This window comes from Mycteria americana, chromosome 4, assembly GCF_035582795.1.
Source record: "Mycteria americana isolate JAX WOST 10 ecotype Jacksonville Zoo and Gardens chromosome 4, USCA_MyAme_1.0, whole genome shotgun sequence".
Classification (NCBI taxonomy): Eukaryota; Metazoa; Chordata; class Aves; order Ciconiiformes; family Ciconiidae; genus Mycteria; species Mycteria americana.
This window is the reverse complement of record NC_134368.1, coordinates 47,660,819-47,685,562: the sequence shown is the minus strand read 5'-3', so window position 1 is coordinate 47,685,562 and position 24,744 is coordinate 47,660,819. Positions and strand designations below refer to the sequence as shown.

Below are 24,744 nucleotides of genomic sequence, written 5' to 3'. Positions count from 1 at the left end.
AAAACTTGAGCTTTTTGGAGATTGATTTTTTTTTTTTTTTTTTTTTTTAGGATCTCAAAATTGAAAACTTTCATAGCTTCCATGCCTCAGTTTGTGTGTGTGTGTGGTTTTTTGTGAAATGGCTTTTATTGCACCAGTGTTTCAAGCATTTGGAATCTATTTAGGATTTTGCAGCACTTGGCACAAATATTTCTGAAGGACCCTTGCATTGCATTAATTCACTTTTAATTAAGAAGCTGAAACAGCTATTTATGTTCGATAATGAGTATGTTTGCTAAGTAAGCAAAGCATGGTTTTTCCTGAGATAAAAGGAAAACTGAGGTGACCTAATGACAACAACTTGATATTCTGATACATTTTTTTTTTCAAATTGCTTTCCCACTCTTTAATGCTGCCAACTGACTGGAAGCGTGCAGTGTCTACTGACAATATATGAAAATATATTCAGCTCTTCTGACCTTGCTGTAGTTTTCTGTACCTTGCACCATTATGGAGAATTTAATTGAAAGCGCTGATGCTGGTTATTTGTTACTTAAATGTCAATGCCAAGCTTTTGGTGCTAGAGGGAGCTCTTTCCAGCTAGACACCCTCTGGGAAGGTACAGCTGGAAGAACGGGCTGCAGCACGCTCCTCGGAAGCGGTTGTCTGATTTAGTGCCCGTGCGCATCAGCCGCAGCGTTAGAATGACTGTTTGCTTTGCTAGGACCCCACTGCCTGGAGCACCGGCCCATTTTCTTGCCGCAAAAATCAAAAGAAGCACCGTAGTTATCTCTGCGATGAGATCTCTTCAACTTTATCTTCCCTGTGTTGCTGCAGTTAGCAGCCATGATGGAAGCACAAGTAAAGATTTGTTTAGGGTTTTTTTTTTTTTCTTCCCACTCCCCTTTTGTTAGATCTCCAGGTGCAGATTTGAGAGGCAAGGAGCCCTACCATCCGCAGTTCCTGGTGTGGGGACCTATAGGATGTTGTATCTGCAAATATTTGACAAGTGTGCTTATATTTTGAAGAGGGATTATTTATTTTTTAAAAAGTGTTCGCTAAACTTACCTAGTCTGTTGCTTGTGAAACTGGTCGGAATGGCACCTTTCAGTGATCAAATGCATTCCCCCTGCTTGGAGTCACTTCAGCTGCATTTCTCAAGGATCATAACCTGTGTTCTTTACTGCTTTGTACATCTGGAGGGTTCGTCGCTAGGTTTGTGTCGCTGAGCGGGTTTGGAAACCAGATGTCCATGGATCCCTTTTACCATGCACTTCCACTTTTAGATGTCTGGATTCCAGCATCTTTAATGGTTCTTTATTCATCTGCAAATCCTTTACTGCACCTAAAATCTGTGCCGCTCGAGAGAAACCTCAGTGCAAGCTGGTGGCAGAGGGTTATTCTCTTTCTGTTCTGTGTCTGCTTGTTGTTAGACAGGCTGGCTGGAAATGAATTACAGTAGCACCTTCTGGCCAGGCTCTTTTCCATGTAATCTACTGCTATGGGCATCTGATCCCCAGTGGTTCACTCCCAGCTTCCCACAGCAGCCGGTGGCTCGTGCAGCAGAGTCCGGCACGTCCGGACGAGCGGCAGCGGTGCCACGGGGACTGTCAGGCTTGTGTCTTGCCCTGCCGCTGGCGCAGGGCTCCCAGGAGCCTCTGCTTGCCCCCAGCCTGTCTGGCAAGTGAGCAGGTCACTGACTGCAGCAGACATGTGCTTTCACGGGCTTTTATTAGTACTGGAAAAAAAAAAAAAGGGCAAAAAAGCAAGCAACTACTGTATCTTCTCTTCAAAGCCTTCTATGTGTAAGGTCCCTCCATCCCAAACCATGCATAATTACTGTTGTCCTTGATGTGTCCTCTGCTCCTCACAGGAGGCCCAAAGCCTCCAGAGGGCAAGGGAGCAGAAGGACCAGAATAGAAGCGAAATCGCAGCATTTTGGCTTATGCATTTCTTCCACTTTTTCAAACTGAATATTTGCTTTTTTTCATTGTGAGAAAAAGACATTCTTTTAGATACTGAAAGACATCTGTTTAAGTCTTAACCATTGAGTGTAAATCCTGGTATCTTTGCTGATCTGTAGCATGGTTTAAACAAGTACAGTACCTTTTCTACACTTAGTGTATTTAACTAGATTTTATTTTTATTTTTCTTGAATTCAAGTTCTCTGTGCGACTTCAGTCCTAACTTCTTCACCCAAATACCACATCTAGCATTCTTTCGTTGTGTCTGAAAACGGAAGTATTTCTGTACTTCACGGTCAATTTAAAATAAACAAATATTTCCCAGTGACCAAATAAATTTATAGCTTTGATATATTCCATTACTTGAAAACATCTTCTTACAGTAAGTTATGAGAGTGCTTGGTATTGGTGTTCGTTTATTCTCAACTTTGTCAGCCTCAGCTAGTGGTTGAGAGCCACTGCTCTGATTTTCAGTGAATTGTGGATAATAATCCACAGTTATCCACAGTGTCTCTTAACTAGCCTGTTTAAAAAATGGATAATGAAACAGCGTCAAACCCATGAGCCAAAGTTAAATCATCCTAGAGGTTGTGGGCTGAACTGAAGTTTTCTCTTAAGTGCTGTAGTGATTTTAAGTATAACAGTAGCAAAGCCTCTAGACTGACATTGGTGTTTCCATAGTTGCATCTTAGGAAGTTTTAGTCTTGGATGTTGTTTTCATATCTTTATTAATGTTGTTTTGTGAGCTGGATATTGGAGGTCCACAAGGGTCGAATGTAACACTTCTCCATGTAACTAGGATTGTATTGATGATTTTTTATTATCTCATGACAGTAATTTTCTGTTCATGCCAACTTTTTTTCTTGTTTAAGTTTGTGGTTTACCTTCCATTTGAAGAGGATACAATTTTATAAATATTTGTGTATAGTGGGGTATTTTGTTAGACTGTTTTGTACTTTTTTCTTTTCCCCCGAACATGAAAAGACCAGTTTCTTGATTTATTCTGTATAGCAAGCTCATAGGTTTTTGGGTACATTGGCATTGGGAAGCAGGACAGTTGCAAAGTAGCTCACTGGAATTCTGGACCAGGCTTGTTTCCTGGGCATGAACAAGAACAGCAAAACCAGAAAGGTTTCTGTGTTTGTATTTTCTGATGTGGACATACCATCATTCTTCTCCATGTCAGGTTCCAGTGTATAATCAAAGGTATTCCTGCAACTTGCCTTTAACTTCTTGTAAATGTGTTATTTCAAATATTCCTGCTGCCCCTATTAGGAGAGCTCTGGATGCTTTGCAAAAACAATATTTTAACAGCTTGTACCAAATTGAGAATCCTAATAATGTTTTCTTTATGTTTGTAGGATTTGGAGATTGTATATTCCTATTTACATGGAATGGAAGCCTTGTCTAATCTGAGAGAGCATCAGCTAAGGTATGATACTTTATGATTAAAAACACATTTATGCTAATGCACTAACAAAGCAAAGGAACAGTAGGTTTGGTAATTATACACTACTCTTGTATACTCTACCTCAAACTGAAAAGCTGACTATCACTGCATCCATTTCTTCCTTTCTTTATTGTCCTAACACTTTCTCTTTGTATGAGTGCATATGTGTATCCCTGTTTGTTCCTTCTGATTTCTATTATGCATGTGTTTGTTTTCTTTTTAAACTTTCAGACTACTAGTAAATGCTTTATATACAGAGTACAAATTCCAGTCCTGAATGAAAGTGCATATATAGTCCAAATCATTTATGTAAGATAATAATCATGAGAGCAGAGCCTGTTATTCAGCTTGTGTTTCAGTTTGTGCTTGTTTTCATGTGGAAGTTTTAGACAAATTATGTACTGCGCATGCAAATGCTACTTAGTAAAAAATTACTAATAAATGTCATCCACATATTTTTTATTAAAATGCTTCATGAAGCAAATAAATTCAAGTAAAAACTTCCAGATGAACTTCCTCTTTTTTGTAAAGACTAGTGTTTGATTTTTAAGTAATTGTTTCAGTTGTCCTCATGTAGACATCTTACAGCAGAGGTTTCTAAGGGTATTTGACATCGGTGTGAGGCTGGCAGATACAGAAGGAGGCCAGCACATCTCCTGTATGCTTTATGGGAAGAGAGGATGAATTACCGTTATTTTGCCATATTTGCCACATCTGAAGATGCTGAAGCAACTTCGACTTGATTAATGGTGGTTTAGGTTCTAATTTCTGGCCTCTTGCTTCGTCATTCTGTCAGAGTCCACATTCCCAAGCCAATATTCTGTAGTTTGGAGAAAATAAAAGGCAGGGGTTTCTTTCTCCCGAAGTGCCCAAGACACATTTTGCAATGTGAATGTTGACTTCAAAGTAGTCTCTGTAATGACTTCTGCTTTGGAAGGAGGCCATGATTGCTTTCAGTTAAAGTATTTTGTGTTGTGCTATTATATGCAAGACTTTGAGCACATCAAGTTTTGCATAAACTGGAGTTGAACTCATGTTAGCTTGTTTACAAAGATCAAAGTGTGCACATATGGTTGCGTGGTATGTTGATGTGTGCTTTTTGGCTTTCTGTGCAGAATGAGGTTCTTGCTGAGGAATGTGTGGAACTCGGGCTCTCTCTCCCGGCACAGTGAATTCCTAGAAGAGAGCTTCTGTTTACAGTACCATACATGGAAAAGGCTGGGCTCCCGGCAGATGTGGGACAGAAAGCTTTTATAGTATCCTTTAGGATACGACATTTCTTGTGGCGGTGGGATGCCGCAAAAACCTCTGACATGCATTAAAAACTAGTGTATTAAATAAGGCCTGTAGTACTGAATAACTTACCTTATGGCTTGCTGATGATCTCATCTTGAATTTATGACAGTTGTTAAGGAAGCAGACAAAGATCACGTTCAAGTGAAAATTAAATGCCAGTAATGACCAGAACTAATTCAATTTTTTAAATATTTGAGGAAGCAATCTAGTTTGTACTACTCGGTCACTGTAATTTCTAGCTGTTCCAGTTTAACACAAGAATTGAAACACTTGGCTACCTTCTGTAAGAGGCATTTTCTCCCCTATTACTGTCCTCATAACGGGACCAAAATGCTGTAAAACTCAGACAGTGCCAGTGGTGAACTTGCGTGACTTTATCAAGAATGTACTTCCTTCGCTCCCAATTCAGAGGGGAACAAAAGTTTCTTGTTAAAGTGATTCTGTTTCCTATCACTCCTACTCTTAGATGGCCCATTGCCCAGCATCACTTCAGACCAGTAGGGTACACACTATCCTTGAGCTGTATTTTAAAAATTTTTAAATCTGATGCTAGCAATGACTTTTCTTCTAGTATCTTCTCACCAGTAACCTCATGTCCACTTTCCCCTTCCCTCTCAAAACAGAGAATCGGAGAGAGAAGGTGAGGACCCAGGAGGTAGAAGCAGACAGTAGCTTTTCGGTGCCTGTAAAGGATTTTGGCAAGACACGATTTTACGGTGGGGAACAGTGTCTGAAAAAGAGAAGGTTCTGTCATTCAAAAAGTTTTTTGCTGTGCCAGGAAGCAAGAAGATTTTTCGTTAGCTGAAATTGATACACAATACATAATACTTAATCATATACACTACAGATACTGTCTGTAAGAAAAGCTCTCAAAGGTGGTCCAAAGAGTATATCTGAAATACTGGGGTAGGGGAAAGGCTGTGGTAGTAAAACTTTTTTTTTTTTAAGTAAGATCTCAATTTTCTATTCACAATTTATGAATTATCAAAATACCACTATAAGCCTGCCACTTCTTGACAGAAAAAGCACTATTTCTTAGTGGGCTGAACTAATAAGTAAAATCTTGAAAGAGATGAGTGCTAAGGTAACTTTTGTAGTAGCCTGTTGGCTATTGAAATGATCTAGGAAGTGATGGGAAATGGCAATAAGAAGCCTTTTAAATGTCACATCAAACCCAGATCAGCTCTTCCAGGCCTCAGATCAACTTTTTTGAGACTTGTTGCCTGAGCAGGAATTCTCGAGCACTTTTGTCTGCTCAGTATATCATTGCAGGCAGCCAGTCATCGGTGTGCTGAGGTTCTGATGATTGATCCTGCGAAGAATGAGAATTTCTATCCCAAATTTAAATATAGTTCCTCATTTGAATGTTCACATGAGCCTCTTAGGCAAATCTCTGTCTGACTGTCTGTCAAATAGCCTTGGTGTTTGCAGTCTGCTTCAGAGCCATAGAAAAAGTCCAAGGGAGGCAGTGGGGTTTGTTTCCTTCCCACCCCCTCTGTAATTTACAGGGTCCATTTCCTTAAGACGATAGACAGAAATGGCATGTTGATTTTTTTTACACTAAGTTAACATTGCATTTCCTAATATGTGGTAAGTTCTATTATAGTTGCTTTCTATTATGCCACATTTATCAGGCAGACAGAGAATGCAAAAGTGCTTTAATCCTCCCCTCTAGACAGAGGATTTTCCTGCAGGAAATTCTTTCCACTTGGAGCCCTCTGGGATTTCAGCATTAACATTTCATGGTAATTTTTAAGTTGCTGAATTTTAGCAGAATGAGAAGCACCGATTTACCATGCAACATAATTTCTTGTTTTATCTATTGGGCCTGAATTGAAAAAGGGAGCAGCTTTTATATCATGGTATCTCTGATTAGTGTTACATATCATAAATTTCCATCCATGTCTAAAATTCTGACTTGTTTCCTTATAAAGCAACTTACTTTGATCAGATCGCTTTATAAAATGAGATCAGTATCATTTTAGCCATTTTATAGAATTTTTTTTAATGGGAGCAATTACATCTAGTGTCCTAAATCAAATCTGATCTTGGATGAACTAATAACTTTAATGGTTAGATTTAACAATTTGTTCTCTATAATTAAAAATCAGCTTAGCTTTAAATTGATGGTTAGTTTCTGCAAGTGCTGGAGGTAAATTGTGGAAATGCTGACTAACTTTAGAAAGTGAAGTCTTTGTGACACTGATAGGAATCGTAATTAAAAATGACTTCTTTCCTTCTCTTTCAGACTGATGTGTGAAACCGTTAGATATGAAAGGCATGAAGCAAATGAGGTTTTGTACTAGTAAGTATTTCTGCTTCCTTTCGTATGATGTTCAAAGAATTAATTCATTTTCAAGTGTGTTAAGGACAGTGTTTAATGCCAACTCCCTCACCCAGCGCACAGTCTGTGAACATAAATGATCCACTTCGTTTTTGTTGTCAAACAGTGGAGGAATTTGCTGGTGCCAGGGAGGGACCTAAGAGCAACTCTTGCTTGGTGATGTGTGTTGTATTAATTTTTGTAACCAGTGAGATTATATAGAACTAGGGGATGTGGGATGCCTTCTCATTAGTTGTCATTTAGTCTCACTTCAATTTTGTCAAAGTAGCGGCGACCAGCTTTTCGTGCCAGAGGTGCCAAATCGACGTCTCTAACACGGCTTATAATTAGCAGGGATGTGATCTAATGTCAGCTCAGATTTACAGTAGAGATCTGAGGACTGCAGTTGCTTCGTTTACGCAAGCAACTTACTGAAACAAAAGGTTTCTCAGATTTTCACTTACTGCCCCTAAACCAGAGTCTAAATGCAAATTTTTCTGGGTTGTCTGGTATTATTTGGGCATTTAAGCATACAAAGAATGCACCTGTATCCCTTCTTTTATAAAGGTCTAATTTTTCCTATATTGACCATTAGGAGGAAGATGAGACTGAACAAACTTTAATGCTAAGCCTTGACCATTCAGAAAAGTTAAATTAATGTCTATATGAAACCCAGTAATCAGTTATGTATGGGAAATGCACAAGGTCAAAATCTGTAGGTGGATAGATAATTTTAATTAGACCAATATAATCTTTATTCATTTTACAGACTAATTTGCTAGTGACCACTGTGCTGGTGATTTGTCCTTTTCTAGGCGGTTGGTTTGTGTCCATTATGTGTACTAGAGTTTTTGTTTAGACCCGATATCTTGGCTCATTCTAACTGTTGGTTTAAATTTGAATTATATACTGAATGAATCAAGGCTGCTAGTTATGCATGTACTCAAGGCAGGCAAAAGTTACCAGGAAATATGTGCCTGAGAAAATACAGTCCATAAACAGAAAAATGCGAAATCTGGGTTGACTTGAAGTGCTTTTTGCAATTCTTTTGCACTGATTTCCTTTGTCACTTCTTTCATGTGACTTCATCTTCGCTTTGGTTGTTTGCCTGTCATTCCTATTTACTTGCTTCTTGACATTTTTTTCCCCCATGATTTATTCAGTAGATTTAATGGGCAGTTTGGCAGTTTCTGGATATAGATGCTAATGCAAAATGTGCTTGCTCTAGCATTTCACATCTCCAATTTAAAGCTTAATGGGCTAAACCTGAAAGTTAACACCGAATATTTTTTTTTTTTTTTATTTAAAAAATTTTTAAAATTCAGTATTTTTGAAGCCAGGAATATATGTTCTGTTACTCGGAGTTTGTAGCTTTACATTTTGTTTTAATGAACAATTTGAGATTTACTTGGTAAGAAAATCCTATGGAACCTGCAGTCTAGCTTCAGTATTCTATTTTTAGGATAATGAACTTGGAGGAATCCTTTTTTTTTGTTTCACAAATTCAGCATATGTATTGAAGATGTATTCTTCTAAAAAAAAAAATTCCAATTTTATAATGTACACATTTAGAAAAATTCTTTGAGTAACTACAGGAGATAAGCAATGTGATAGCCAGGTTAGAACCAATCCACTCAGTTATGAGCTATAGGAAATGATCTCGGAGCATACAACCTGGTCACTTTTTATTGAACATGCCAGAATTTATCACTTGGAGCTCTTATTTTGGTTATGAAGGCTAAAGTTTTAAAAAAGCATTAAATTTAAACTCTAAGTTACAACTTCCCCCCCCCTGCCCCCCCTCCCCCGATGGTATGGCTTGCATTGAAATCTGAAATTGGGTGCTAATCTTCTGTGTTCATTAGAAAAATCTATTAAAATAGCTGCAACTGTTGGTGCTGTTAATTGACCTGTGTGTGTGACCTCCCTGAGGCACAACTTAATGTCTCGATGCAGATAAGCTAAATCTTTATCCCTAAATGCTAACATGAGGACTAATACAGTTGCTCTGTTCATTTGATCAAAACTTTTTCACTGTGAAAATTTTTGTTCACAGCTGCATTGTCAGCTGTACTTATAAAAAGGTAAATATCTATTGCATGTATGCAATGCTCAAAAAAATTACCCATGTTCAGTACAGAGTAATTTTTTAAAAATGGAGGATAAAAAAAAAGTTGTTAATTTTCATAGTATCTCTATAGTGGGTTTTTTTTATGGCTAAGGGGGTAAAATGGAGCACGTTGTTTAAAATTGGCTCATCTCATCTACATTTACTTTACTATCAGCGGGTGTACATGGTAGTGACAAACTCAAATTCTCAAACCCTAGGGCCATCTCCCTGTTTAAATGGAAACTGGGTTATTAAAAGTGGCAGTTCAGCTCGAGTTTGCCAGTCATCCTACTACTTTCATTTGATGGGAAGTTAATGATAAAAGGGCTTAAAACCTGCAAGGCAAAATTTCAGAATTGAGGTTTACTTGACACATATACCTGTTTTTTTTTTTTTTTTTTTTTAACTGGCTACCTTTATTCAAATCTACTTAAAGATTCCATTTAAAAAAATATTTAGTTTGGTCACTTGATGTATATTTTATCAGTAGTTCAAAGAAAAAAAAAAAAGTTCTTTTTTCATATCTGCATAATAGTTATTCTTGATGTTCCCAACAGTAAGTTTCTAATTAGCATTTTCTTTGGAAACCAAAGTTTTAGCAGATTTGTAGGGGGTGTGTACACCTCTTGACGGTTGAACAAAATTTTTCAGATCAAAATTTAAATCTTTGCTATGATGGCAGAGAGGAATCTTTGGCAATAAATGTTTTGCTTATAAGCAAATGAATACGTCTCTGCTAAAAGAAGCACCTCTTTTTTTTCCCCTCATTAGTCATACAGGGGCAGGATGTGTTTTTCAGCCATGCTGTTTGATATTTCTGTATGTATGCATCAGTGGTGTTTGGCTTACTCTTTCTGTAAGGAAATCTTGTATGTCTTTAAGCTTCCCTTATTTTCTTCTCTAAAGATACTGGATTGGCAGAAAATATTTTTAAGTTTTGATGACCTGCTGTCCAAAGTCACTTGATAATAAAACCTCATGTGTTTCTGAATCGCCGTGCTGTAGCACAACATGTTTTTGTGAGATCACCTTCTCTTTAGTTTCTGTGCAATTGAACCTGGAACTAACTTAGCTGTGCTTATAATGTTTTTAAAAAATTACAAAGAAAAACGCAACCCCTGTTATTGTAAAGTGTGTTTTAGTTTTTTAGAGAACCTTCCGCTCAAAGCCTGATAGGATATTTGCTCCTACCTCACATATGTCCCTTCTAAGCAGATTGCAAGATGTATATTTTGGATTTAAGCTCTAATCAGTAACAAATTTCTCAGTCTGTAGCAATTTAGTAGTATGCTAGTGTTTTTGATTGCACTGATTCTTAGAAAAGGACAAGTGTTTAAAGAAGTATAGTTATTTCTTGGACATCTTGAACTGAATTTTAGTGTTAACATCTATGGTTGGAAAAAGCTCTTGTCTAATGCCAACATGTTTGTGTGCTTTCATGTCATTCAGTTGTGCAGTCTTCTGTGCTTTAATGAAATTCAGTGTTTGCAGAGGAGTGTATTGTGCAACAAAAGTAGAAGGCATACATTCTACAGGAAATGGGAGAGAAAAAATGTTACCTGTAAAATTGAGTTATTACTACAGAGAAAATGGCCACAGCTGAAATGAGAAATAGCAACCTCTTAGTTTCTAAATTACTGACTGTGGTGGGCAGTGCGTGTAATAAATAGCCATATTTGTACAATTATGTCTTGTCTTGCTTTTTTGCTAGTTCCCCACTTGTCGAACAATCTGAGATGAAAAACATCCACTTGTGTTAAGACTGTAGTGCTTATATTGGGGGGGAGGGCTGGGGAAGGGAAAAGGGGATAAGAAGCAGAGAAGGCTACAGAAAGGATAAAGATACTTAATTTCAGCTGGTCTTTTTGGATATTTCCTTGTTTACAACCAAATTCTCAGGTCCAGTAGCTGCACCATAACCACCAGTCTTAGCCAAGTTTTCTGAGTTACATCACTGTGGCAAATCACAAGATCCAAAGTACTTGTTTTGGGCTAGCCATGCAGCCTTCTCCAGAGCTGGCTTGGCCCAGCCATTGAAGCCTGAAATGAATGAAATCTGGAAAGGAAATAAAGGAGCATGACTTTTTGGTTGCTACTAAAATACTTACCGTTTTCTTAGATGAAAATGTTAGCGTCTTTCATGAGGTAGAGCAGAATGTTTGAAAAAGGCTGGAGGGCGTCAGCTTTGCGTAGGTTTGGGACTGGTGGTGTGAGAGGATCACCTGAAGGCACCGGGGAGATGGACTCGGGGCAGCGAGTGGCAAGGAACTTGCAGGTGCTCTTCCCACGGAGGAGACGTGCTGTCATCTGTCCAGGTATCATGCATTACACAAGAAGTCACGCAGGGATTTTGGATGTTGCTGTAAAGCATCTGGGTGTGTCTTACCTAGAAGGCTAAGCTGTGGTTTTATTTGCAGCTGTAGGTCTACGTAGTTAATATACACTAGTTTTGCGCAAGGACGGGTGAGAAATAGATCTACGAGTAGCTTTTAACAGTGGGAATCTGAGACTCAAACTTTAAGTCCTACAATAAAAGTGACATTTAGCAAATTCATGGTTCTTTCACAGTAGTGTATTGCCCTGAAGACCTTCAGGAGGATAAAAGCAGTGTGTACAAAACAACAAAAAGTGATGCCAAAGTTGCCGTATGTTTCTGCATAGCCTGACTTAATTGTGCAATGAAGTGTGACAAAAACGAGCTAAAAGCTTCTTCATTAGCTATTGGTGCATGATTTCTAAACAGAACAGCTCTGCAGAGACCACCTCACTGAAATTTGTCTTCTGACGCGTACATTTGTATTATGAAGGAGTGCTTTTATGTTCTGTACATGTTCAAGAAGTTTTATGGTGGTGGTATCATAAAATCGAGTTATTCTGTATAGATACGGTGTATGTGATCTATAGCTATATATGTTTATATCTTATAAAACTTAAAACTAAAACATTACAGAAAGGAATGGCTAGAGAAGTGTATGAGGATCAAGCTGATGTTTCCTCTAGTGGTATTCTGAGTTACCACTAAAATTATTCTCTTGTATTCTTTAATACTTTACTTTTAACCAGAATTTCTGATTTTTGGACAGAATGCACCTGTTCATGGAGGCTTGGGTCACATTTCTGCATTTACTGTCTTGTTTTACTGAATGTTCTTGACTTCAGAGAGCCCCGATAAAAGATTTCTTCCTTGGTTTTACAGAAATATGAGACAGTTTGAAAATTATTTAAAATGCTCTGAATAAGCAGTAAACTCAGAATATGTCTGTTTGAAGCATCTCTCTGGGTCAGCATCCTAATTTTCAGGTAGACCTCTGCAGGCAATACATACTTATTCTGCTTGTGCATCCATAGGTTTCTGTGGAAGTCATGCAGCAGTATATTTAATAATGCAAAGAACTGCTGCAGCAGGGCTGGCCTCCTGTGTGTTTTTGTTTTTCTTTTTTTTCCTTCTCCTTAAAGTATTCCTAAAGGTGTATTGCACCTTCTGATAGTTGGGCAGTTGCCAAAGTAGCACTGCGATACTGCCAGTTCTGCACTGCAGTAAATCAGGAACCTGAATTTATACATTGTGTTGTGGATACATTTTCTGTGGGGAATTTCTTAGGCAATATGTATCATTAAAACAAATATATTCAGGGACTTGGCAGTTGGCTCTGTATAAGCAGAGACTGAATCAAGGCTTCTTAATAGCGTCAGTGATCAATGTTACAGTCTGATGGCTTTGCATAGCCAGTTCCAAATTTCTGTGTTATTGTTTGACCTGATTTTGAGACTACTTTGAATGAAGACTAAGGTTTTTGAAGAGATTTTAATTTGCACCTTCCTTACCGTAAATGTTTCACTAAAGGCTATCACGTTGTGATTTTGTGTTGTAATTTTGAGAATAAAAACTTTGATTTTGGAGAAATATTAGAAGGATATAAGATTTAATAGCAGAATTGTCTGTCTTGATTGACCTCAGAGTATTTTTGAACGCAAGATCATTTATTTTACTACTTCTGTCACTGTGTTCCTGATGATTTAGGAATTTCTCTTCTGATATCAAGGGTTAATTCACTGTACCAGTTTAATACCAAGACTTCAATGACAATAGGTCAATTAGCTTGCATATGTATATTTGCATAATGGATTTATTGATTGCCTGTTTAATCAGCTGTCTTAGACTGACACTCTGCAATAATCTCTGATTTGACTGAATTTTCTGTTTTATTTTACTGATTTTATTTCAAAAGTGGAAAAGAAGAAAATAAATGAAATAATCTCAAGAAAAACATGCTTCTGATTATTTGTTTTCATGTATACTGAGGAATTGTTTTCTGTGGTCCCCTCTTTATTTCCCACTCTTGCTACCAGGAGACAAGACATCAGTTTTCATCTTGTGTCCGTTAATAAAAGATAACCATGGACATCAGTTGAAATATGCACTTTAAGATGACTTTTTAGTGAAAACTAGAAGTTCTGAATTCTGAGTTATCAGTGTTATTACTGGATATGTTTAAGACTGGATATGTATAAGGTTTTTTTTCTTACATTTAGAGTAAAGATTAGGAGTAAGAATAAACATAAGTTTATGTGTTAATGTAAAAAAAAAAGAAAAAAGTATTTGGAAATTTTGTGTGGCGGCTGCATTAAGTACCCAATCTGTTTTACTTCTATTTGGGATATACCTCATAATGTCATCAAGAGCATCTAAAATGCTCTGGCAGATGTCAGGTAACTGCTTAATTGGCTTATTAAGGAAGGTTATAGACAGTGCTGACAATGTGAGTAAAGGGTTTTCTGGTTATTCTGAGTGTTAAAACAATCCAGTGCTAGTGGGCAGGATCTTCAGACCATGAGATGTCTACCTGAGAGAATTGTTGCACTGGAAGACATGTTTGACGCAAGGCACTTCAGGGTTAATGTCTAATTGTGGCAATGGTTATTCAATTAAACAATAAACTACCTATAGCTTTCAGCATACAGAGGATAACCAAAATGAGCAAAGGGAAACAGATTAATCTGCTGAAACAATATCCTATGGAGCATAAGCTTGCAGAGCAATGTTCCTTCTCATTTCTTCTTCCTTCTCATTTCTTCTTGTGTAGTGCTTAAATGCCTGAAAGAGGTCCCAGTTCTGACATGTCAAATTTTCATTGTTTCTGTTGCTCTCAAGTGGAGATGTGGGAGCATGAACAATGTCTGTTCTGAATTACTCTGTGTTTACTTTCTGAAATTTATTCAACTTTCAACAACATTGAGTATGACTTGATGAAAATGTAATCTGATAGGTAGATCTTGGTTTGCAATACAAGTTCTTTTATCAAAACAGTTACAAATGTTATAGCTTGTAGGAGTGGTACTATATCCAGTTTAAATGTCAGTCTTGAATGAATCCTTTAGTTGTTGGAATTTTAATGATTTATGGAGAGAATAATTCTACTTAGCTCTTTCACAACCAAGAAATCGTTCTTGCCCATTTCATGACTTTTCTATGAAGTAGCTTGGAAAAGACCTCTGAATTGGAAAGTAATTCTGGATACTGATGTTTGACTTATGTTAGGGTCCTTCCAGCATCTGGTGTTGCTGGACCATTCAGTCCAGTGTTGGAGGGAGAATGACACCTCTGTTGTTTAGGTCTCAGGACAGAGACATCTCTTGTAAAAGGAATGTTAAGCATTAATTGTATGGAAGCCATTTCCATGCTTGTTTCCATTGAGACCTGTGTACTGTTTAGCTTTTTTCAAGTGGTGTCTTAAAGGAATTGGCTGAGAAACCAATGACCAGAAGCTGGTCAGAGCAGCAAAGACTTCTGTTTAGCATGTGCTTTCAAGTCCAGGTGCTGAATTTTGCACTGAAGTGATGTCTTATTTGACAGAATTAAAGCATGTTTGACACCAGTCATCACAAAGACCTGCAAATTCTTGCCGCTGTACATACTTACGGCGTTCATTATCTCAGTTGAACCAAATGCACGCAAGTAAGCATGTAGTGAATGTGATTCATTATTCCAGAGGTTTTAGTAGTGCTACATCTCATCTTGATGGAGAATGAAAATTAGATGGATTGCTCTTGTTAAAATGTAGCTATTTCTAAAGAAGTTTTAAAGGGAAGTGATGCATCAGGACTTGTTAGGATAGAGGAAGACACTAGAGATGGTGTAGATATTTGAGATTTATTGGGTCTTTCAGCAGGTTGACTTAGATCTTTATTGTAGCTGAATATTTTGAAAGGTTTTTCCTCATCTTATGTGATCAGGAAATCTGAAAGCTAAAATTGGAACACCTGTGCTACTGTAGACAGATGCCTTATAGAATCAATATGTGTGGGGGACATGTATTGAAACAAGTTATTTTTTTGTGCATAATTTCTTTGATATGCTGTTAATACTGATTCAGATTTATAGTTACAAACCTGGTGTACAAGTGCTGCAGATTGCTTTAAATCAAAATAAAATAATTATAATTAGAAAATAAAACTTCAGTTTTAAGTAGTGTATACGTAGCTAGTTGGGGATCTGGGAATAAGAAGCTGCCCCTTCCAGTGGAATAAAGAGCTCACAGCCTGAAGAGTTTGATACAAGTGCTGAAGACTTTGAGAGAGCTTGCAAACTTCTTGGATCTTGGCAGTCTGGAGACTTAGAAACGCTTCCTGATTTTTTAGCTTTGAGTACCTCTGAGGGTCTCAAAGAACAGCCACGTGCTAGAAAATGTGAAGGCTTAAGTCTGCAAATACTGTCTAACCGTATCAGCGGTGACAGCCTGGTGATGTCATCATAGGCTATTGCATAATTATGTAACTGAAGTTTCCAAACAGAACTGTTCGAGTGACAGCTATAAAGTTACTTTGCAAAGTTCTGTCTTCAGTTTTTTCTGTTGTTTTCAAAGCGGATAAGTGTGCTGTCTGGCTGCAGGTTGTAGTTGCGTAAAAGGACTACGTCAAGGAAGCTGGAGAGGGAAATGCAATGGGAAGGCATTGCAATCCAGTCTCTGGATTTCCGTTTCTAGTTCCCAAATTCCTGTAAATCAAGCTCTCTTGCATTCTGGGAAATTAAATTTAGATTCCCCAGGAAATCCCCTGCTCTCAAAAGTGCTATAATACAAGAGTCAAGATTTAAAGTAGCTTTATTTAAATTTTGTACAACTAACTTAAGTGCAGATTATGAAGGAAGTCTGCTTATTGGTGACTGTTTTGGTATTGGCTTTGTTTTGCACCACTTCAAGGTTGCTGCTAGAACTTGAGTATTTTGAAAACTTTATCAGTAGGTAGCTCTATCATAGTAGTTAGAAGAATGTTAAATCTTGGTACCTGAGTCCTTTTGTTGTTGTCTTCACAGAATACAAATCCTGTCTTCTGCTAAAGGTCTCTTGCTCTTCTGCTTCTCTTAAGATTTAGGCTCTTTGCACTGTAGGCAAATGCTTTGAGTGCATGTAGACATATGGGCATTAGTCTAATCCTAGTGCACTAACAAGTTACAGTTGTAGTGCAGGTGGTGTCTTGAATCTGGCCATAGTCCTTTTGGTTCTGAAAGGATGGATGGAAGTTTGTGTCACCAAGGTTTCACTGGGGCTCTTATTGGCTTTAATGTATATAGCTAGGACAGAATGACTGCATGTATTGATACTGTTCTTCTGACTGCCCCTTGATGTATGACTTCTGGGTTGACTTAGTTCTGATTCTCTGCCGGATAAATTGCCTGTGTCATCTTACTTTCTTGGTAATAAATCTTGTTTTCTGAAACTTGGGGAAGTGGATAGCTGTGCTGCATTCAGTAGGCAATATGACTTTAACAGTCCTGAGTTTCATCCAGATAAATATCCAGAACAGTAGATGAGCTGGAAAAAAACAAACAAAAACCAAGTAACCCAAAGAAATCCTCACCAGTCTTACGTATTTAAAGCAAGGTACTCCATCACTTAAGGCCAACAAGTAAAGTAACTTCTTGCCTGCAAAGAAGATCTGCGAATGTCTGCTTGGAAATGTGCAACACGTGCCAATAACTTCTCATTTCAAGTATTTCCACTCCTGCTGTGCATGCAGCCTTGCGAGACTGGAGGGAAGGCGGGGAGAGGAACTCAAAACTGGGAGGAGAAGTGCTGTTTGCCTGGGTTGGGTCGGCTTTGCTTTCAGCCTGATGTGGATCGTTCACTGCACTTCCAGTCTCCTAGTGCCTGACAGCTGCTGCTTCAGCGGCGGTGGTGATGATGGACAGCGGTGGCACCCTTACAAAACTAGTCATTGGAAAGATCTTACCTAAGCAAATGTCTTTCCTTTCCACATCAGCTTGACTGAGAGGTGCTACTGGACCCTCCCATCAACTGTCCCCAGACGAAAAAAACCCTAAATCTCCCTCTAAGGGTGCCTTTGAGGGCAAGTCATCAGCATCTATTCTGCTTCAGCTCATTCTGGATGAAGTGCTTACACACACTTAGTACCCTTCTGCAAACCCAGTCAGGTATATGTCCTGTCCACGAAAGAACCCTTTTTAGCACAGTTTGTTGTCATCCCTTTGACAGAAGAAATATCCTTAGGAGGACAGATACAGTTTCTAGATACCGCTTTGGACTGCCAGTGATAGGCAGTATTCGAGTAGTGAAAGAAAACTCCATAATTAGGCTTAGATTTAGTCTCTAGAACTCGATTTGATGTTTAAAAATAAAGTGTAAAGTGTGATTGCAAAGAAAACCTTTCAAATGTGAGTATTCTACACTGGGTAAAATCGTATTTGCACGAGTCCTCACGTGGCTTGAAAAAATGCTTTTGTAGTTCAGTATAGGCTGCTTCTAGAGTTCCTTCTGTCATTCATGACAGGCACAAAAGTCCTGAAGAATGCGAAATGCATTGTTGTTGAACAAAAGTCAAGCATAGTAGAGAAAACATGGAAACTTGATTGAAAGCCACCTGATGTTTGAATAGGATTGTGGAAAGCCCAGGATCCTTAAAATGAAAGAATTGCACGTTTTTTTTTGTAACAGCACTCTCTAGTAAAAGCTGGCTGCCAAATGGCTTTGTTGAGGCTTAATTCTAAACAACTGAAAGTGTAGCGAGTGTTGAGAAGTGCAAGAGTTAAATATATTTTCATATGAAAGGAATAGATCAGTCTTTCATTTGTCTGTGGTTTTTTTGGAGGGAAGCATGTGTGTTCTGGAGGAAGGAATGTATTTGCTATATGTGTGGGATTTTTTTTTTCAGATGTTTTGTTCAAGACTATATTAAGACACTAGTAGTTGTAAGAATGAGGAGAATTAAAATCCATCGGTGTTCTTTGCTCTTGAAGACTGTCTTGGAAATATTTATGATGTTTTGGCTGGCAATGAAAGTTTAAAAGAATACACAGTGTATTTTGGGGAAGATACTGTAGAACATGTCTGTATTCAAGGTGACCTTCCACTATTGTGGCGCAGCAACATTGAAGATTTCTTTTTTAGATAATTAAGGAGTTGAGTACAGCAGAATTGTTTTGTTTTGCACAACATGATGCAAGTACCTTAAAGCTTAGAAATTCTCAAAAGTGACTGTAAGAATAAAAAGTTATCAAAGTACACATAAAGCAAAAGGAAAACGAACCCAATCAAATGGTATTCCTAAAGTTCATTTTTTTTAATCAGCACTTTCAGCTGTTGAATGAACAGATTCTTCTTTTGATTATATGTAAAGTGGGTAAGTATGATGTTCATGACAGATAAGTGAGAAGGAGCAACAACTGTTGAAGAGCTATACTTGCAGAGAAAGTGGGTAAACCTGTGAACTGGCCCAAAAAAGATAAAACAGAGTTGGATGATTGAGTGAAAGGTCATGCTGTGTGTGATCAAATAAGAAAAATGTAAACTACTGCATTTAAATTTATAATTGTTATAGCTGTTTTGTTAAATGATTTGAAGGGAGATTCAAAAGTAGCATTAAGATGAATTTGAATATTGAACATATTAACTGATGCTTCTGAAAGCTGGTGGCTGCCTTTCTCTTTGGAGATAAAGATCCCCAATGAGAAAAGATAGCTAAAGCCCCTTACAAATAGGTGATTTGACAGAAGGATTTAAAATAGTTCATTGACTCTTAAAGGAGGCAAAAAAAAACCCTTATGTATTACTAGATTTGCAAAAGTTAAAAAATTTTACTATTGCTTTAAATAATTTTTTTTTTTTTAATTCTTGTTTCTATTAATTTATCCTTGGAAATGGCTTTCTGTAAAAGTGTAAACAGATCTTCTAGATTAGTTTTGCTTTAGAGTCATAAAGCCTGTGACCTCCGGTGAGGTTCTTTTCTGTCAGACTATACTTAGTCAAACTGCCAATTTTTAGGAAAAGGGGAAAAAAAAACCCCACAAAAATTCTTATGTGATAATATAATGCACTGTAATCCACATGGGAAAATTATAATTGACATCCTAATAGAGTTACTTCCCAGCAACTTGCAAAATCACTCAGTCTAACAGTCATTGCTAAAAATGACTATTTTAGAAACTTTCAAGTATGCTAATTAGTGCAGATTATTTGTATTTAGACTGGCATCTATTAACAAACAGAAACAACAAAACCCCCCCCAGCCTTGCAGTTCAGCAGCAATGCTGGCTAGATGCCTGTGAGCTTAGGACTCCTTTGGGAGGAAGAGTGTTCGAAGATGACTTAACTCAGGTGCATGTTTATGCTTTTGAGAACAATATTTTCTTTTGAAGTAGTGGTTTTCTGGAGTTTATCTGCTTTAACCTGGTTCTCTGTACTTAAGTACTATGTTGATTCTTCTAGACTAACAAGTTTGAGGGCAATAGAGGTCCATGTGAGAAGCAAGCATGCGAAGCACACTTCAGAAAAGGCAGCTTGGTGCGCTTCAACTATGTAAATCAAAATGTTTTGTTGTTTTAGCTGTGACACCATGCTGTGGCTTGTTTATACTGATAGACAATAGAAAATGAAGTATTTCCTGAAGTCTTCATTTTGAGGATGTTAGGTCTTCACTGGTCAGTGTGGCTTCAGTGCTCAGGTCATAGGCTGGTAGAAAAGAAATACAGGCTGCATCATCTCGGTCACAGTTTGTGTCCTCAGTTTCCTCTGTTAATTCTCCATGTTTCTGATGTTTGTCCTTTCTCTCATGGTTATACTATAAAGTGCAAAATGGAAAATAGAGCACGTTTCTAGATTTTATGGTTTGCTGTTTTGCTCTCAGTTGTTTTAGGCCAGCTCCCTCCCTCTCTTTCTAACTTCAGCTTTCCTTTTAGAAAGCGTAATACAGGGAGTGCCAAGGAAATAGCACTCTTGTTTTGAGGACCCTGCTGTGTAGGTGCTTCTTAAATTGAAGTTTTTCAAATGAAAAGCATGCTGCTAGCATGCACATAGCTTACTTAGATTTAAGATTGGGTTTTAATACTATGCTGTCATCGTCATTAAAAGATGTGGGCTGTTCTTGCTTGAAGTTGGAACTAAATGTTGCTAAAGACTTGAGATATGTAATTTAAAAAAATGAAGGTGCTACAGATTAATTAAGTAATCTGCATCTCTTAGTGTCACTAGGGACGTGGTTTTCAGATAAGAATGCTCATGCAGTTCGTAGCGGTGTACTTGAATCCAATTAGCGAGTTCCTTTGGAAAGAAGCAGGAGTGGTAAAAACTGAAAGAAAGTACAGATATTCTCAGCGTTGACTGTTGAAGTAGCACAAGACTTCTGCTGCAGCTATTTCTAGTAACCTTACGCTATTTTCTTTTCTTGTCTAAACATTATTTGAACTTATCCAAGAAAAGTCTAAGCCTATGAAAAGGATTTTGTATTACTCAAGGAGCAAGATCTGAAACTACAGTAGAATGAACTCGGCTTGAATGACAAAGTCTTCATCCTGTTCCTCTATAGGATGAAGAGAGGGGAAAAGAAACTCTTTGTCCCTTTTATTGAGAATTTATTCTTGTGCTGGGAAGAGACATGAAAGGGGCAGTGCGTCGTAGCAGCAGATAAAGTTGATTAACAAATCTGATGTAGGTTTACCATCTGCAAATGTATCCAATGCTCTCTTACCTTGTGGGAAGGCAGACTGATGATGAAAGGCAAATTTCTGTCTTGAAGAAAGGGGGAAGAAGGAGACATCTAGAATTGGGAAAGGAAGCCTTATTTATAGAGGGGAAGATGCTACAGTTCTCTTCAGCAAGAGGAAAATAATGGATTTGACAGAATACAATATTTACTGTAGCTTGACTTCGTTTTAATCACTTTCAATTATATTTCGTTGGATTTGTGCTGTTACCAAATGGATAGATATATGCTTTTTAAGAAGTGAAGTAAATTAAATGGAGCATTCTAATAATGTATATATTTGCAGGTGGAAATTAGAATAGTTTGATGGAATTGTTCTGTAAATGATTGAACTGTGGCTTTCTTCCATTATTTTGAACATTTTTGCCTCTTTGATGTTCTTCGTACTGCAAATTTGGTAGTGCTATGAGTAACTTAAATCAAGTGTCTTAAACTATGTCCTTTTTTTTTTTTTTTATTCCAGCCCTGATGATATTGGTACCTGTTGGTATATCCTGCTGTCTGGTTCAGTCTTCATTAAAGAATCTATGTTTCTTCCAAGGAGCAGGTATGTCAGCTATCAATGCATGGCATTCTGTATTTTAAACAGAAATCATGAGATGCAGAGAATTTTTAGAATTAAAAGGCAATGTTTTATGCTTAATGAAACACAGGAGTACACTCATAAGCGCACTCTTCCTACCTTTATTAGCTGTGGTAGTTGTTTTATGCCCACAGCTAGAATGGAAAGCCCATCATTGTGGACAGTGTACAAGCACCCAAAGTGTCATGCAAGTGCTGTCAATTTAAAAATAAAACCACCAAAAACCTGACAAATGGAGTGAAGTGCCAAGTAGTCTGTTCCTGTGAGTAATCAAACTTCAAATCATAGGATGCACTAGAGCTTATGATGCTTTCCTGAGGCTTTACTTACTGTGCACAAGTCTTCAGTGCATGTTTTAGCATATACTCAGATAATGTCACTGCCAGTTTTGCTACTTCTGTTTAAGGTTGTGCTTCATGCAAATGAATTTGCAATAAAAAGTGATATTTTACATGGAAAAGGTAAGTTTAAGTGTGAGATGTGCAAAATTTACATCACTACAGTAAAAATTAAATTATTTTGAGCTATGGAAACAAATGCAGACGACTGCAAGGATTTTTAGACTAAGGTGGCTTAGCTTGATCATTTTTAGTGGAAGCAGAGCAGAACCACTTTAAAATGCTGGTTATATGCGTATTCATTCAGGCTACTATAAAAGGCTCCTTTGAAGTAAATAGCATATAATAAAATTTGTGAAGGGTGGAATGAGAGCGACCCGTCTCTGTATGGTATGATGAGAATGAAAGCACTAGAAACTTCCTTACAGTTTTAAACAGTGGGAAACCAATTGAAAGCTAGTGTTGGTTGGCATACAAACAATTAGATGTTCAAAGCTGCCTTTCAGTGGGAGAGCAATGCTGGGCTTGGGACTTCCATTTGATGATGGTGGCACGTTCTTGGTGTAACCAAGTGCCTTGCATATGTAAGAGGACAGGCACTGCTGATAAAATGATATATTTGATGTGCCATTAAACAGTACCATCTATGATAAAGGAGCAAAACTGGTTATTGTAAGAAGTAACACAACAGATTATAGGATCCCTGCTGCTAGCAGATGGAAGAAAATTGTCCCATATTTCATCCATGAACAGGCAATGCCAGAAAAAAAGCTGGCAGAAAGTGCTACCTTTAGATGCCAGGAGAAGGGATATATGATATCTGAATTAATGTAGGTTGGTCATATATAGTCTGTGGCAAGAATCTTCTGCTCCTTTGAATTACAGAAATGCTTGTGCTTCAGACATTGTTTGACGCTTGATGAGAGGTGAGATTTAATAAGATAAACAATGAGCTTGTGATTTTTCCTGGAAGAATGAACAGATAGTTACAGGTCCTGTGACTCTAAACAGAGCGTTTAGGGGCTGTTCACCTGGAGAAATTCAGAAATGACATCTGGGACGGTGTCTGAGATCTTGGTGAATTTCAGGGGTGGAATTTGGAATTAGGAAAAGTTTCATAGTTGTGGATGGAGTCAAGCAGCTGCCAAAGCTGGTGTCTTGGGAAGCAAATGTAAGAGAGATGATTTGTTAATTAACAAAGATAACATAAGTCCATGGAAGCAAAATTAAGAACCTTTACTTCAATGGTACAAGATAGAAAGTATTTCTGGAAAGCAAAACTGGAGTCATTCCAGTGAGGGGCTTTGTGCTCAGAAGCTATAGTTATTAGGAGGATACAGGAGGGCTTTATTTAAATTTAGGGCAAGGCAAATCAGGGTGTTTACTTTGTAAATGAGTAAGCTGCAATATCTTGGCCTTGGGCTCATCCATGAATAAGAAACTTGGGAAAAATGAGAGGGCACCCAGGTTGAATTTCTGATTTGGAATGCTGGTGGGTAATAACTGATATTTTTTTTTTTTTTTTTTTTTAAAAAAGCAAAGGCTTGAGAAGAAAACTAAGTTTTTCACCTTTACTTATGCTGCCAGTGAATGGCTCACAAGGAAATAGTAAACTGCTCAGATAGACTGGGTAGAAGAGACTGATTACCAGCAATGCTAAAGTAAAATTTTACGGTGCTCTAGAATAAAGGGAGTGAGACCTTCTCAAAAGGCTGCTGTCCTAAAAGAACTGATAGGGTGGTATTTTGAAATCTAGAGTAGTGTTGAAAGTGGGCAAAAGGCAGTTACTGGATAACTGTTTGCTTAAACTGACTATTTACATGTACAGGGCGTAATAATTTCAAGAGCCTTTTTGAGCATTGCATAATTAGCATTGCATAATTTGGGAATCTTGATGTCTTATTGCCATTAAGATGAATTTGTTATGCTTTAGCAAATGGAGCACGTCCTGATGCACCATTGACGTCAGGTAATAGGAAGAGAGCTAAACATTGCCAGGTAGAGATCATCTAACTTTGATCTCGTTTGGCCAAAACATTGTCGTTTGAGTAAACTTACTGTGAATTCTTATTTAGACTATTTTAGTTTGTTTTTTTTTTTTTTCCAAGTTTCATCTATTTTATCTTTGCCCATCTAGAAAGCCACTAGGAGATGATTTTGCAACATGTGAAGCTTGTGGGTAAGAGAGCAGGATGGAGCTGAGAAGTCTGTGTAGGAGCAGAAAGCAAGAAGTGTGTTCCTCTCCTCAGATGAGTGACACAGAAAATTCTCGTTTCCCTAACTTTTCCCAGAGCTCAGAGTGATCAGTACATACTATCCCCCACTCCCCCCCAATCTCACCATCCAAAAGCCTCATTTTTTTCCTACCTGAAAATTATTCTCTCTTCTTTGACAGCTTAACCCAGCCTGCCCCGTGCACCTGCAGTAAATCCCCTTGCACAGGTTCCCTGGGCCGCATCCAGCCCTCCCCGCGGGACCTCGGGAGCTGCGGGTGCTGCTTGGACCGCGGGCTTCCCCGTGCCCCTCCTGCTGACTTTGTCAAGCTCGGCTTCACTGAGTGATGGCTGGGCAGTAGCTGGCCAAATTTAAAGTAAAATACATGTTTTCCCCCAAGACTTTCAAGAGCATTTGTTATTCTTTGTTGGATTTCACTCTTAAAATGTACGTCTGTACGTGCCAGGGTAAAAGCAGTACATAGTCAGGGTGA

General features: G+C 37.9%; 1 protein-coding gene across 5 annotated transcripts in view; it reads left to right on the top strand.

Annotated features, from left to right (window-relative positions):
• The window catches only part of RAPGEF2 (Rap guanine nucleotide exchange factor 2), a 192,488-nt gene that overhangs the window by 58,020 nt on the left and 109,724 nt on the right, over positions 1–24,744 (top strand). For all 5 annotated transcript variants that reach the window (XM_075500363.1, XM_075500362.1, XM_075500364.1 and 2 more), the window contains exons 2-4: positions 3,305–3,375; positions 6,938–6,994; positions 21,580–21,663. In XM_075500363.1, coding sequence (XP_075356478.1) covers positions 3,305–3,375; positions 6,938–6,994; positions 21,580–21,663 — 212 coding nt within the window. The remainder of the gene's footprint in view (positions 1–3,304; positions 3,376–6,937; positions 6,995–21,579; positions 21,664–24,744) is intronic.